This window comes from Capra hircus, chromosome 29 (assembly GCF_001704415.2).
Source record: "Capra hircus breed San Clemente chromosome 29, ASM170441v1, whole genome shotgun sequence".
Classification (NCBI taxonomy): domain Eukaryota; kingdom Metazoa; phylum Chordata; class Mammalia; order Artiodactyla; family Bovidae; genus Capra; species Capra hircus.
In genome coordinates this window covers 21493838-21510833 of record NC_030836.1, presented here as the reverse complement: position 1 = coordinate 21510833, position 16996 = coordinate 21493838, and the positions used below count along the sequence as shown (strand labels likewise).

Here is a 16996-nt window from a genome sequence, read left to right as displayed (position 1 = left end):
TATTGTTTGTTCTTTTGTTCATTGCACAGGTTTCCATTCAAGAAATAATTTTTCAATGACTTCTGTAGGCCAAATGGACTACTAGACACTGTCAATATAAATATGGTCTTGTCTCACTTTTCTTACCATCCATAAGTATTTTTTGTTACTTGAAAAAGTAAAACTTTCAGCTGGACTCCGAGAAGCTTGGATGACTTTTTAAAACCCCACTTGGGTAGTAAATAGTACATTTTATCTTGAAACAATAAAGCATAATTCAGTTTATATGATAATGGTCCTCATACATAAATACACACTGTGTAGCTTATAAAATTATATCAAGAAGAGTTTTTAAATGGTCGAGCTCTTCACCCTATTTGACTTTATAAAAAAGAAAGCCCATGGTAATTTGCATGCAATAACTGTTAAGTATTTTGTTAAAATATCTTTGATTCTGCTTATCTTCTATAGTATAGCTTTGCTTATACCTTGCAATGAAAATGTATTTATATAGCCAAGAAAGTTTAATAAAACCAACTTTTCACGGCTATAAAATTTTAAAATAATTTTGAATCCTCTCAGTACCAAACTAGATCAGATAATTCGGTTTTCTAGTTTGTTTCTTAATGAAACGGTAAATTTGAAATCTCTGCTGCTTAGAATAGGACATGATGTATAATAGGTCCTGTGGAGACGGAAGAAAGGAGCCAATATGATAGTATCGACTTTAGGATTGTTCAGAGAAAGGAAACAGCTGTGACCATACATGTTCATGATAATCACAAGGAAGGACAATGAGAAATTCCATTTCCCCAAGTAGAACCCATTCTCCTTGGGTTTTTCTTATTATTCACTGTGGGTGAGGAAGTGATTGAGCCACGGCTGATGGCCTTGGAAGCTGCCCTTGCAGAACTGACTTTCTTGCAACAGTAACACTGTGTACTTTGCTTGATGTCTTTTCACACTTCACTTTTGAAAGGGAATTTAGGACAAGGGTTTCTTCTTTTTTCCCTACCTCAAGATTTCATTTCAGTAGCACACAAGATGAAGAGTAGTCTTTGTGTCCTAGTGTTTTGAACAGCAAATAAAATGAAAAGATGCCCTGATTAAGGGGAAAAAATCTGTTTGAATGAATGAATGATAAAGTAGATCACTGTACTGAGTGTGTACCAAGAGGCTTCTGTCTTTAGCTGTTCAAAGGTCTTTGCCTGCATAAAGCTTTCTTATCTTTGTGGCAACTGATACGTTACCCTCTGTGGCAGTGCTTTTTTTTTTTTTTTTTTTTTTTTGGTATGATTATTTGTGAGAGGATCTTAATTCATGACTCACTCTGTCTGTTCTCTTTCTACGACAGCTAATGACAAGAAATCTCAGTGGGTGGGGAAAAATGCCAGGGATGAACTGGGGAGTATAGACAGCATCAGATTCCATATGCTTCTCATGCTTGTTTTGATTCTTGGCAGATAACTCTCTAAGCCACATGCTGCAATCACATACAGAGCATAACCTGCCGTTTATCTTCTAAGACATTCTTGAGAGAGCACTTTTCCTCTGTCAAATGTCAGTTCTTAGATTATGAGTTAACTAATATCCCAGAATAGTATTTCAGAAATGAGTCAATAGCAAAGTGGATACATGTCATTAAAAAAACTTTTCATAAAAGACTTATAAAAGCCCAAAAGAGAGATAAAAATGTTTGATACCTTAGTGATAAGTCAAATGCAAATAAAAATTATGAAAAATTAGTGATGATTAAGAATTGTATATTTAATGTTGAGTATAGAGGAAAGTCAACACTAAATATTCAATTCTTAATCCTCACTAATTTTTCATAGATTGAATTTGCATTTGACTTATTACTAAGGTATCAAACATAGAGGAAAGTGGGATCTTCTATATATTGCTGAAAAATAATTGGAAATTTTTTGCCTTTTTTTGTCTTCTTGGGCAATTTGACATTATGTATTAAAGACTTCAGAAGTGCTTATGTTCTTTTATCAAGTTGTTCTACTTCTGAAAGTTTATTTGAGGGAAGTAGAAATAGGTAATACAACATCTATTGAAACATATTTTTATGAGTTAAAAAAATGAATGAACTGAAGATATTTGGTGGCAGCTTAAACAAACTCTAGTCATTCATAGATACCAAGAAAAATAATATTCATAATATTTTGAGACTAATAATATGGGAAAATTATGATATAATATGAAATGAGGTCTCAGCATTTATATCTAATAAATAACAATAAAATGCTATATTCAGAATTTGAAAGTAAGACAAATAGTAATTAAACTGTAAGTAATATTTTCTTCTTCAATTCTCTATTAACACACTTTAGGCAATAAACAGGTATGGCATGTAGTCTGAAACATAAACAATTTTACTCATATTAAGATAATTGCAATCTTAATTGCAATCAAATTGCATAGAGAATTATTTATTGACATCAGTGAATTTTCTACATCTGTTTTACAAGGGCTGTTGTACATTAGGACCAGAAATATATGACTTATTCTCAATTAAAAAAAAATTGTTAGGGGGTCTTAAAATAGATGCTCTTGTATGATTTTTCTAAGATATTTTAAGTAGAAACTATTTCATTACACTAATGATATTCTTGCATGGAGGATTTGTTATTTGTAATTTACTTTAGCCCACTGATTAGAAATTGCTAAGTTAGCTTAATTTTTCGCCCAGAGCTGTTTATTTTTCTTTACTTGATGTACATTCTGGTTGAGCTGGAAAGTTGAGAAAAATAAAAGGATGGGGGAGGGAATATTTGAAAAATGTGCAAATTCTGCTTGTTGTAATTGTGTCAATATCACTATGTTATTGGATAATTATAGGATTTGGAGGCCAGTGACTATGCTTCATCTATTTCTCTGAGAAAGAATCTACTCAGCAAGAAAAGGGTTTGCTATCTGCTGTGCTAGCATGCAAATGTGTGTGATTTGTTTTCATTTTTATCTTCTGTATTGATGTTTGCTGTGTGGCACTGTCCTTTTTCGATGCATGACTCTGAAGAATAGTTTTATACAATTCTTTGTTCTATTGAACATTGGTCAAGCACTGAACTGCCTACAGTAGCGGGTTTGATCCCACTACACAAAAGTGAAAAGGATTGTGTGCGAGTTTTTAAACATTAACATTTTCCATTTTGTACCTACTGCATCAGAAAAAGAATTTATGCCTGCCTGCCAGTGTTTGATAAATCATCCCATGTGGTTGTTGTTGCTGTTGTCTACTGAGGGCTGAAAGCATATTTCTATAGAAAGAAACCTACTTTTATTAATATTAATGTAGGATAACAATTTAAGGATACCAGATCAACTCTGAGTTATTTATATTCACGTTGTTTCTTCCCAGGAACAATTTATTTTAGACTTTGGGTTTTGTAACACCTATCCTTATAAAGTACTTTATCAGCATCTCAATTCTGAATTTGAGCTCAGAAACTTTTTCCAAATTTAGCCATTTGCCCCTATGTCAGCACAAATGTAGCATGGTATCTGAGTGAGAAAACTAAATATCTCCCAGGAGTAATAGGTATATCAAGGATTTGATGGAGTCAGGGTTGAATCAGGAAAGTGACAGCCTTCCAGCTTTTCCAGAATCAAATTTTCACTGTGCAACATTCAATAATAATAGCTATATGTTCAGTAATGATAGCAGTGCATATGTGCTACCATCTCTAATCTCCCAACAACCACTAATCTTATAAATGGAAATGCTAGTTTAGGACCAAAAGAACTAAATACCTTGCCCAGTATTATACTGCTTCTCAGTGACACAGCTAGGATTTAAATTCAGCATCATTTTCCCCTGAAGATCATGTCCCTCCTGTATTACAGAAAGTTACGTTTTATATGAGATAATTTCAGAAGTTCATATGATGATTTAAAGTAAAAGGAAAAATAAAGTAGAAATGAAAGCAAAATTAGAAGAGACTCTTACTTGCTGCTCTGAGTGATAGTGACTTAACCCATTAATTTCACATCAAGTCTGGGTGTTGAGACAGAAAGGGGCACTCCTTGCTCTGGGACATTTTTTTGACTTGGTGGCAAAGGCAATTAACTACATTTTATTCTATACGTCTTCCATTACTGATGAGATCATGAATGAATTCTCCCTTTTATGTGAATTATATGGATGCTGTAGCCTGTTTTCACTGTGCACAGTGATTCTGAGAAATCTGGATGCATACACACTCAGCATTCATGAGTCCGTGGGGTTTATGCTTTGTTGCCTTTTCTTCTCTTTAGCCTCTCTCAGATCAGTTTTTAAGGCACTTATGTTGTTAACTCTTCCTACACTTAAATGCAAAGATCTCTGTGGGTGAGTTACAGGGAGTGACATGACTTACAAGGGCCAGCCCTTCACTTTCTTGGCGGGCATCTATTCTACCTTATAGATCCTGGCAGACGATAGATGCCGTAATACCCATTAAGGGCTAATCCAATGCACAGATTATTTTCCCTCCATTCATCATCATCATCACTGTCATCACTGTTATCCTAAACATTTCTAGACCATGTTCCACGTATCAAATCACATTTAAATATTTTTAACCAGAATAGATATAGAATTATAACTGACATATATGGTAATAATCATAACATTGATTAGTGTAATGATTCTCAAACTTTACTGTACATATTCATCACCTGGAGAGCCTGTTTAAATTTAAATTTTCCTCAATAAGTCAGGGATGGGACCCAATAGTTTGCATTTTTATCAAGCTCCCAGCTGATGCCAATGCTACTGGTCTGCAGATCATCACTTAAGTGCAAAGGTGTAAAATTTGTTGAGTGCTTGCCATATACCAAATGCACTTACCCATAAAATTACCTCATAAGAAAGAGTAAGCAGAAGTAAAGTTTTAGAGATGAGATTCTGTAGCCTGGATTAGAACCCAATTCTTCTGATGTCTAGTTTACTGTGTCTTCTACTATGTCACTCTTTCTAAGTATGAGAACCTGTTTCCTTCTCTAGGACAGTGGGAAGCTATTAATTTACGATATTTTCACAATTTAATATTTACTCAAAAATATAATCTTTTCAAATTTCATCTTAAACATAAATCTGAAATATAGATTTCCTTCAAAACCAGCATGAATATTATTGCTTCTAATATATATTAAACCAATAGATAATGATATTTTCATGTTTTCATTTTTTGTCCATCTGTTAAAACTAAATACCTATATAGCTAAACTATACATTCATGGTTTAATGCATTTTATCCTTGCAGATTCTGTGACATTGAAACTCTACCCCTTGCTTTAGTGGAAGGTCTCATTTTCTATTCCTGGAGCCAGCAGCGTTCCATTTGACATTTGATGCCCATGAGATTTTTATAGAATCTAGGTTATAAGATTGAGTCTCTTGCCACATATTTTTGAATAGAGATTTATGTTACTTTTCCCAGAGGGGTTCTGCCTTATACGTTTTTTCAAAATGGTTTTGATTATTTTAAAAGAAGCCTCCAGTGATAAAACCTTTTGCATAAAAATCACCAATGACTAAGACAGGTTTTATTTGTTTTAAAGAGAATTTATTCAGAGGAGCAAAGGCAAGAGTGATCCTCTCTTCTCCTCATGAATGCATGGGTGCGTGCTAAGTCGCCTCAGTCATGTCCAGCTCTTTGCGACCTCATGGACTGTAGCCCACCAGGCTCCTTTATCCATGTGATTCTCCAGTCAAGAATACTAGAGTGGGTTCCCTCTAGAGTCGGTTTCCAGGGGAATTTTCCTAACCCAGGGATCGAACTCATGTCTCCTGCGGCTCCTGCATTGCAGGCAGATTCTTTACTGTTGAGCCACCAGGGAAGAACCCTTCTACTCAGAGCTCAAAGCAAAAGGCCATATTATTGATGTGGCAATAGAATGAAAAAAATATTTCTTACCATAAGCCTCAGTATAACTAGAAATTTGCTTATATTTTTGAAAAGACAAATCAATAAACTATCAGAAATGAGTAGTACATGTGACAACATAAAGTCTGTAGTTCAAATGCAATCTACTAAAAGTTTTCTTTCTAATCATCCAGATAAAGATGTGCATCCATATATATATAATATATATAATCAGCTTTGGTAATTTATTGAAAATGGGCTTATCTAAATTATTTTATTCCTAGAAATGGGGGAAAATTGGTGGTAAGATGTTTAGTGTTTCATAAAAAGACATATTCTAATAAAATTGTTACTTAAGTTTTATACCCAGCAAAAATCCATAATAATAATAGGATATATGCTTTATGTCTGTCTATATATGCCAGCCAAGTTGACCTACTTAAACTTAGATTTGATTAAACTTAGAATTAGCTATTTATGATACGATATGACAAAATGTACTCATTATAATATCTTTTAAATTATACAGCTTAAATTATCAAAAGTGGGTTTTGTTTTTTTTTTAAATTCAGAGGTTTCTTCTACTGCTCAGTAAGCTGGCTTTCACATGATAGGTGCACAGAAAAAGATGCTTATAGGAAAAAATGTTATTAGTTATTAACATTAATATTAACTAAGCCAAATAAAGATAATCTTTAAGCTAATAATATACAACAAAAAGTAATAATAATGAAGAAGGAAAACTAACTTTGGGAAGTCTTTCCTATCTGCCAAGCACTGGCTAAGAATAACAATGAATAACATTTTGTTTAACTCACACAAAAATATTGCAAGATACATACCATTATTTTCCCTCAGAAAACTAACATTTTATGATCTCCCCAAATTAGGAACTAGTAAATTTTAGAGCTCACACGCAGAACCAGATTTCTGTGGCTCGAATCCCATGGCCACTATACTCTTTCCATCTGTTAATTTTAGTTTAGAGTGCAAAAACCAAACACAATCACTTCTTCAGTATAATGTAGGACAGGAGACCTGGGTTCGATCCCTGGGTTGGCAAGATCCCCTGGAGAAGGGAATGGCAACCCACTCCAATATTCTTGCCTGGAGAATCCCATGGACAGGGGAGCCTGGCAGGCTACACCCCATAGGGTTGCAAAGAATCTGACATGACTGAAGTGCCTTAGCACGGCACATTGCACAGATAATACTTAAAGACTCTTGAATTTAATTTTATAGAATAAGGTAAGAGTGTTTGCTTTTATAATTGAATCACGTTAACATAATGTAAATTCTTGCATTTTCTAAAAATGCTAGGTAAGATTTTAACCTTTATTCAGCTTAACTGTCACAACCACTATTATAACCACATGATATGGTCATGATCCATGATGGTTATCAGCCTTGATATTTTGGGACATAGTGTTTACTGAGTAACTAATTACTCTGTTCTTGTTATTGTGCTAGGTTATCCCCTCTGCAGATTTAACTCATTCATTGCCTACTATTTATCAAACATGATATTAATATTTGTGGCCATTATGAACCTGGCATGATAAGACAATATCATGGGTATGTTTTGAAGCAACTGCTTTATTAAAGATAACATTTCCAAGAAAACTGGGAAGTAAAACATCATCTGTTATCATTTTCCTAAGATATGGTGCTGAGTGAGACATTTGTTCTAAGTTTTATAAGCTGATTATATTAAGGATATAAAAAGGAGAATCATGCAGTTACTTTTCAGTTTTCCAAATTGATTTTCTAATGAGTCCATGGTAGAACTGATATTTGAGTCTTGGCATGCAAAAGCTGTTTTAAAGGGATAGCTGGATATGCAATAGCAATGCATGCTACATACCACATTGTCATATTACCCACATGATTTTTTTCTTCAGAATTAACTTTATTTTCCATAGAATATATCTCTGTTTATTTCCAATGTTTATAGAGTCCTCCAAATAAGCACAGTAATTTGGTTAAAGAATCATGATAGTTGGGTCAGGTGTTGCTTTACGTGATTCGTATTGACTGCTCATGGGCACAGTTTGGTCCATTCACTAATAATTTTCATATTTTGTCACTGTTTCCATCACAAAATCCACGAGATTATATCCAAGTCTCTTGAAGCTTTAACTACTTGCTTCACACAGTTCTCACTGAAGATGAGCGTGTTAGCAGGGCCTTAAACATCTTCCTCTCCTCAACTTTCATGTACTCCCTTTTCCGATTTGTTATTTTGTACCACTGACAGGGTGGCGGTGGCGGTGGTTTAGTCACTAAGTCATGTACGACTCTTGCGACCCCATGGACTGTAGCCTGCCGGGGTCCTCTATTCATGGGATTCTCCAGGCAAGAGTACTGGAGTGGGTTGTCATTTCCTTCTCCAGGGAATCTTCCTGACCCAGGAATCAAACCCAAGTCTTCTGCATTGCAGGCAGATTCTTTACCAACTGAGCTACAAGGGAAGCCCACTGACAGGATAAAAAGTCCAAATCAGAAGAAACTGGTGAACCAGACAGGAAGATTGATTTTCATTTATTTGCTTTTGTTTTGTGATGTTTGTTATTGTTCTCTGTTTGCAATTGATTTCCATGTGGTATTATAGTCCATATGTTTCATTGCACTGAAGTTGATTTAATATATCAAAAGTTGTATCATTTAGCCAGAATCATCTAATGGTGCACTTGAAATTAGAGGTACTAATTATCTTTTTTAAAAGCCCCTTAGTTAGAAGTAATATTAGACTTCCCCAACCTGGGTTTTATGACAATTCACCAAGTGTTAGCTGAAGCTCAAATTTATATTATCAAGAATGGAATTATTCTGTAATTCAGATTTCCCATAATCAGTTCTTTTTAATGAGTATTGCCGATGATATTAGAACTTATTTTAAAAGCTTTAAAGATTACATTTTATAGCAAGATAATAATTTTCGCTTGTTTAAAGCCCAGTAAAATCATATACTTTCACAATCTAAGTAAATGTATTTTTCTATTCACCACATAGCCCCAACAAATTCCATTCTGGTGTCAGTGGCAAATATTGTCATTGCCATAGCCTGTGGAGAGAAGAAATTAGATATTTAAGTTGGGGGGGGGTGCGGATAGAAATAATGCTGGGAAATTAAATTATTATAAAATTCTGTATTTAAGAATTGAAGCAGGGCTTCCCTGGTGGCTCAGTGGTGAAGAATCCACCTGCTAATGCAGGAGACATGGGTTTGATCCCTGATCTGGGAAGATCCCACGTGCTGTGAAGCAACTAAGCCTGTGTACCAAAGCTACTGAGCCTGTGCTCTAGATCTCAGGAGCCACAACTACCGGGTCCAAAGGCCACAGCTACTGAAGTCTGTGCACTTGCTTAAAGCCCATGCTTTGCAACAAGAGCAGGCCCTGCAATGAGAAGCCCATGCACGGCAACTGAAGAGTAGCCGCCACTTGCCACAGCTAGAGGAAGGCCTGCCCAGCAATGAAGACCCAGCACTGCCAACGATAAATAAAAGAATTGAAATAATATTGCTATTTATACTGACGTTTGTCAGTAAGCTACTATTTTCTTTTATCAGTATATTGGGACCCAATGGACTGTAGCCCATCAGGCTCTTCTGCCCACGGAATTCTCCAGGCAGGAATACTGGAGTGGGTAGCCATTCCCTTCTCCAGGGAATCTTCCTGACCCAGAGATTGAACCTGGTTCTCCTGCATTGCAGGCAGACTCTTTACCATCCAAGCCACCAGGGAAGGCTCCTCCCAACCCACAGAAAAAGATTAAGCAATATTGCTATTTTTCCTAAAGTTTATCAATAAACTCATATTTTCTTTTATCAGGATATTGTGTCTATGTAAAGAGCATTCTCAATACAATCTTTTCCCCCTAATATCTGTTGTCTTTATTAGGTACTGTATATAATAACATTAAATTTTTTTCCTAGTATTAGTTTAAAAAGAAAAAAAAAAAAGTATGAGCAGCACATACTCCTCCGGTAGCCTCAGCAAATGCAAGTATGACTTGTTAACATTACTGAATGTGTCCAAAGAAACTGGTAAAGTAAATTTATTAAGTAATCAGATTATATTAGAAAATAAATATTATTGCAAAGAACCATCTTCTGATATGCTCATTTTATGGCTAAAACTGACTGACGGTACATATTTGTACACATTCACAAAATTCAGTCAGTTGAAAGTGTTTCCTTATCCATTCATCTGCTGATGGACATCTAGGTTGTTTCCATGTCCTGGCTATTATAAACAGTGCTGCGATGAACATTGGGGTACATGTGTCTCTTTCAATTCTGGTTTCCTCAGTGTGTATGCCCAGAAGTGGGATTGCTGGGTCATAAGGTAGTTCTATTTGCAATTTTTTAAGGAATCTCCACACTGTTCTCCATAGTGGCTGTACTAGTTTGCATTCCCACCAACAGTGTAGGAGGGTTCCCTTTTCTCCACACCCTCTCCAGCATTTATTGCTTGCAGATTTTTGGATCGCAGCCATTCTGACTGGTGTGAAGTGGTACCTCATTGTGGTTTTGATTTGCATTTCTCTAATAATGAGTGATGTTGAGCATCTTTTCATGTGTTTGTTAGCCATCCGTATGTCTTCTGTATACTGTCATGTAAGAATTGAATCGCCAGTCCATGTCTGACGTAGGGTGCAGCTTGCTTGGGGCTGGTGCATGGGGATGACCCAGAGAGATGCTGTGGGGAGGGAGGTGGGAGGGGGGTTCATGTTTGGGAACGCATGTAAGAATTAAAGATTTTAAAATTAAAAAAAAATAAAAAAATAAATAAATAAAAATAAATAAAATAAAAAAAATAAAAAAAAATAAAAAAGAAAGTGTTTCCTTTTAAAATATAATTCGAACAGGAGAAGACATCAAGATTCAGAGAGCTCATCTTACATTATTGTTTGGAGGATAACAAAGGGCTGTGATATGTAATTTTTAATCCTTATTCATTGCATTATTTCTGCTAAAATCACTGGTGAAGATAGAGTTAGGAGTTTTAAACAACCTTTGCTTCATAGTCTTCTGTTTGCTGTTTTTAAGTATTCATCAACTATTTATATCAGAATTATAACTACAAGTGTTTTCAATATTTACGTACAAATATTGACTAGTTGAAGAAAATATTTTCAGAGTGAGATTCTTGAGGCTCATGATTTTTGGTGGGCAAGCTGGGCAAAGAGTTTTGAAAACTGCTTTAGGACTTCAGTAGATCTAAGTGTACTGTGGGACAGGACGGTTTCTGTGAATATCAGAATGAAGACTAGCTCACTTACTGGGACCCTGAGGGATGGGGGGGGGTCAAGCATGTTCCCCATTGAGCTGCTGTCCAATCCCTTCTATTGTAAAAGTGTCCACCTTCATCTTGTTTTTCAGTCCTCCACAAGCAACCCAGAGAAGTGTGTCTCTGTTTGCTAGAGCTTGGCCGGATTGCAGCCAGGTAGGTCAGACTACTGCTGCTATGTAAGATGTGGACCATCTCAGTATCCAAGCCACTCAGAAGCTTGCTGGTTTTTCATTGCTGATATTTAACTTAGGTGTTGAGGAGCACCTTCTTCAAAGATGATCAGTATGAACATCTCGAGAACAACTATTTAAGCCAAAAATGGACTACCAATATTCACATCGTGACCTTATTGTCCAACTCACTATGTCTAAACATTTTCTAAATATCTTTTAAATGAATATGTTTTCCCTGCAACTCTTTCTTGGGAGATTGGAGAGGATATTGTACGTGAAGTCGTATGTGAGAATTACGCTTCCCTTAGTGGAAAGTTGATTGCCATTATTCTCTCTGTCTCCCAATTCCTTCACTGCTCTCTTCCTGTTTAGTCTTTAATAACTGTCAGACTCCTCTTGTCTTCCTTTTTCCTCACTTTCCCCATTTAGCAGCTGATCCCTCAGTTCTTTTTAGTTTCTACTCCTGAGTAGATGAATAGGTTTACAGTTATCTCCATATTTTCATTGGAAAAAGGCATAGAATATAATCCTGCATATATAGAGACATCTTTGGAATATTTTTCTTCTAGAAAAGAAAAACCAAAAGTACTTGTAGAAATCATAACCATAGCTAAATAATCAGGGGAAGGGACTTTATTAGCCCAGCTGTCTTGATTTGGTTTCCTTTCATCAAAAAAGGCTTCTATCAGTTTTACAGAGCCCAAAGAATTATAAAAGAAGATATTTGAATAAATCTTGATGCAAGATAAAAGTTCAGAATTAATTAGGTGATGTTTTCTCATCCAGTCCAGGATATACTTGTAGTGTTGAGATAAGATGAATTAATAAGATAAAGTAAGAGCTTGCTCTCTGTGTTAATTCTCAAAGGGAAGGCTATAAAGAAAATCACGGAAAATAAAATACAAGGTGTGTGTACATCAGGAAATTACAGCAATGGGCAGAAAACTTGCTGTCAATAAATAGCCCTTTTTTTTTTTTGATCCAACAGATCAATTGTAATCAGAAGTAATCCCACATTCTTTAAAACATCATAGTCAACACAATCTTAACAAATTGTTCATAAGGTATGGATTTTACTTTGCCATAGTAATTGGATGAGAGAAAGATTGTTTTTATTTAAAAGCAATTACATTAAATAGAAATGAGGTTCCACTCAACAAGAAGTGAAAAAATCAATTTGAGATACTTAGGGATGCCCCTGTTCCCTGCTATAAGTTTCCCAGCTTTGTTGTGTAACAGCCTCTGGAGAGGGTCCTCTAGTCTTCTATCCGCTCAAGCCTCTACTACTCAGGCTTAGTTCATAGTGTCTGACAGTCCTTAGGACCCCACTCTCCTTCCGCCACTATCTTGGGCTCTGGATCAAGAACCCAAGAGAGGGAGCAAGACAAAGGTACCTGTTGCTTCTAAGACTCTGCTAAACTACTCCTCCACCATGCTTAATCCTGCTGGCCTGTGGGACAAACAGCTTTGAGTGAGAGGGCTCAGCCTTGAGTCTTTGGGTTCAGCAGATATCCCTGAGAAAGGTGATCTTACAAAATAGAAGTAGCGTCACAGATGTAGAAACACTTATAGTTACCAGGGAATAAAGTGGGAGGGATAAATTGGGAGATTGGGACTGACATATATACTCTACTATATATAAAATTGTTATCTAATAAGATGGAGAAGGCACTGGCACCCCACTCCAGTACTCTTGCCTGGAAAATCCCATGGACGGAGGAGCCTGGTAGGCTGCAGTCCATGGGGTCACTACGAGTCGGACATGACTGAGCGACTTCACTTTCACTTTTCACTTTCATGCATTGGAGAAGGAAATGGCAACCCACTCCAGTGTTCTTGCCTGGAGAATCGCAGGGATGGCAGAATCTGGTGGGCTGCCGTCTCTGGGGTCGCACAGAGTTGGACACGACTGAAGTGACTTAGCAGCAGCAGGAGCAGCTAATAAGAAGCTACTGTCTAGCACAGGGAACTCTACTCAGTACTCTGTAATGGCCTATATGGGAAAAAAATCTAAAAAGAATGGAGTTTTACATATATATACAAAACTGACTCACTTTTCTGCATGCCTGAAACTAATGCAACATTGTAAATCAACTATACTCCAATAACAAGTTCAAAAAATATAAGAGGGAGGAAGACACACAAAGTAGAATCTCAGTAAATGAGCTGCTAGTCCTGAAATGCTCAAATAAAAGAGAGGTTATCTAGAGTTCCTTTGTATTAGATTAGGCAGAAAACTTTTTTGTGTACTTGTTTATTTTAATTATATCATCAGAATATTCTGAAATGGCATATTCCATTTTGTTACTTTGATAATCTAAATATGTGGGTCAAATAGGCATGACTCTGAAAGTTGTTATGGGGTAAAGCAAATAGCTGAGAAATAGCTTACAAATAGCTGAGAAAAGAAGAGAGGCTAAAGGCAAAGGAGAAAAGGAAAGATATACCCATCTGAATGCAGAGTTCCAAAGAATAGCAAGGAGAGATAAGAAAGCCTTCCTCAGTGATCAATGCAAAGAAATAGAGGAAAACAATAGAGTGGGAAAGACTAGAGATCTCTTCAAGAAAATTAGAGATACCAAGGGAACATTTCATGCAAAGATGGGCATGAAGCAGAAGATATTAAGAAGAGGTGGCAAGAATACACAGAAGAACTATACAACAAAGATATTCATGACCCAGATAACCACAATGGTGTGGTCACTCACTTAGAGCCAGACATCCTGCAGTGTGAAGTCAAGTGAGTCTTAGGAAGCATCACTACAAACAAAGCTAGTGGAGGTAACGGAATTCCAGTTGAGCTATTTCAAATCCTGAAAGATGATGCTGTGAAAGTGCTGCACTCAATGTGCCAGCACATTTGGAAAACTCAGCAGTGGCCACAGGACTGGAAAAGGTCAGTTTTCATTCTAATCCCAAAGAAAGGCAATGCCAAAGAATGTTCAAAGTATCGCACAGTTGTACTCATCTCATGCTAGCAGAGTAATGCCCAAAATTCTCCAAGCCAGGCTTCAACAGTACATGAACTGTGAACTTCCAGATATTCGAGCTGGTTTTAGAAAAGGCAGAGGAACCAGAGATCAAATTGCCAACATCCGTTGGATCATTGCAAAAGCAAGAGAATTCCAGCAAAACAGTTACTTCTGCTTTATTGACTACACCAAAACCTTTGACTGTGCAGATCACAGCAAACTTTGGAAAATTCTTCAAGAGATGGGACTCCCAGACCACCTTACCTGCCTCGTGAGAAATCTGTATGCAGGTCAAGAAGCAACAAGTAGAACCAGATATGGGACAACAGACTGGTTCCAAATTGGGAAAGGAGTATAGTGTCATATACATCAAGGCTGTATATTGTCACCCTGCTTATTTAACTTATATGCAGAATAAATAATGCAAAATGCCAGACTGGATGAAGCACAAGCTGGAATCAAGATTGCCAGGAGAAATAACAATAACCTCAGATATGCAGGTGACACCACCCTATGGCAGAAAATGAAGATGAACTAAAGAGCCTCTTAATGAAAGTGAAAAGCTGGCTTAAAATTCAACATTCAAAAAACTAAGATCATGGCATCCTGTCCCATCACTTCATGGTAAATAGATGGGGAAACAATGGAAACAGTGACAGATTTTATTTTGCAGGGCAGGGGAAGGGGCTCAAAAATCACTGCAGATGGTAACTGCAGCCATGAAATTAAAAGATGCTTGCTTCTTGGAAAAAGATCTATGACCAACCTAGACAGTATATTAAGAAGCAGAGACATTACTTTGCCAACAAAGGTCTGTCTATTCAAAGGTATGGTTTTTCCAGTAGTCATGTATGGATGAGTTGGACTATAAAGAAAGCTAAGAACCGAAGAATTGATGCTTTTGAACTGTGGTATTGGAGAAGACTCTTAAGAGTCCTTTGGACTGCAAGGCGATCAAACCAGTCCATCCTAAAGGAAATCAGTCCTGAATATTCACTTGAAGGACTGATGCTGAAGCTGAAACTCCAATACTTCGGCCACCTGATGCAACGAACTGACTCCTTGGAAAAGACCCTGATGCTGGGAAAGATTGAAGACAGGAGGATAAGGGGATGACAGACGATGGGATGGTTGGATGGCATCACTTGCCTTGATGGACATGAGTTTGAACAAGGTCCAGTAGTTGGTGATGGATAGGGAAGCCTGATGTGCTGTAGTTTATGGCGCTGCAAAGAGTTGGACATGACTGAGCGACTGAACTGATAGAGGTAAAAAGAAGGAGGACCACTTTCTACAGAATTAGCTGGGAGTTTTCATTTTCCTGCTGTTTAATGTACATCATTTACTTATTTTCTGGATTCATTTTTTGAATTTATGCTATTAACTGAATACTCTGTTAGGTATCCTGCTGAACTAAAAATTTTTAGTATGATAGAGTCACCCAAGGAAAAGTTTGCCACCCCATGACAAAATCCTGTTAGAAATCACTTTTCCTCCAGCTCTGAGTCTGGCGTGAAAAAGCCCTTGCCATAGTATTTAAAATAACATCTTGGTTAAGGAAGGGGAAGCATAATGGCCTGGTCAATTTGAAGGTGTTTTGTGTTTTTCCTCAAATATTTTAAAATTGAGATTTGGGGTTGCTCCATTTATTTTTTAAAGCCATGTTATTGGTATATGATTATCATACAAAAAGCTGTACATATTTAAAGTAAACAACCTGATGAGTTTGGTTATAAGTATACATCTACAAAACTATCATCACAATCTATGTCATAAATGCAGTATCACCTCCAAAAGTGTCCTCTGCCTTTATTATTATTATTTTCATTATCATTATTCTTGACAAGAATGGGTGGCTACATTTCTAAGCACAGTTATGACCATGTGTACTAGTAAAAGCAGAGATTATTTGCATTATAAAAATTTTACTTATTTCACAAAGCAGTGATTGAAGGATTAAAACAACACATTACAGTGTTCGATTTGTAAATTTTGTTTTTTATCTTCCTTACCTACCTGAGTGCTATGAAATATTGTACACTTACCTTGAAAAAGAGAAAACAGGCTGCAAGATTATTCAGGTTGTTGTATGCAGCCTAAAGTTAAACAGCTGAATACCCAAATGGATAGAATGAACATTTAAGTATAAATGTCTGTGTAAGTTTCTCTTTGGACACATTTGAAGATTTTATTAAAATTTTAGGGGAAGTTCAATTGTACTTTAAAAACAGTCACCCAGTACACCCAAACAACATTACCTTAGTCCTGTGTTGAAGCATAATAGTTGAAGGCAAAAAAAAAAAAAAGGGGAAATTCATCATTCTCACCTTATTTTACGCCAAAATTTCTGTTTTGATATAGTAAACCTTTATCTAGATTCTTGTATGGGTGCTTCCTTCCCCTTTTACTTTTCCATGATGTTGAATTAGGACAGCATTATTGAATTAAGACAGCATTAACCAAGACTAGAAGTGATGTTTGGAGAGCTCTCAAGAATCACAACATTAATTTGTACACACAACAGATGCAGTTTGACTATGACAAAATCCCAACACAATGTTGTGAATTTTGTGTTTTTTCTACTGATAGATAATGCTTTTTTATATTTGATCCTAAATATTTATTTCTCAAGATTACATAAATGTCATTTTAAAAGCATCAACATCACTTCAGAAATGATTAACTAGAAGTTTCTAATTCTCTGCCATATTCCTTGCCTG

At 36.3% G+C, this 16996-nt stretch overlaps 1 protein-coding gene across 1 annotated transcript in view; it reads left to right on the top strand.

The window, feature by feature from the left end:
• GAS2 (growth arrest specific 2) overlaps positions 1–16996 on the top strand; it is a 139874-nt gene that overhangs the window by 45489 nt on the left and 77389 nt on the right. The window contains exon 5 of the mRNA XM_018043608.1: positions 11221–11284. Within this exon, the coding sequence (XP_017899097.1) occupies positions 11221–11284 (64 nt within the window). The remainder of the gene's footprint in view (positions 1–11220; positions 11285–16996) is intronic.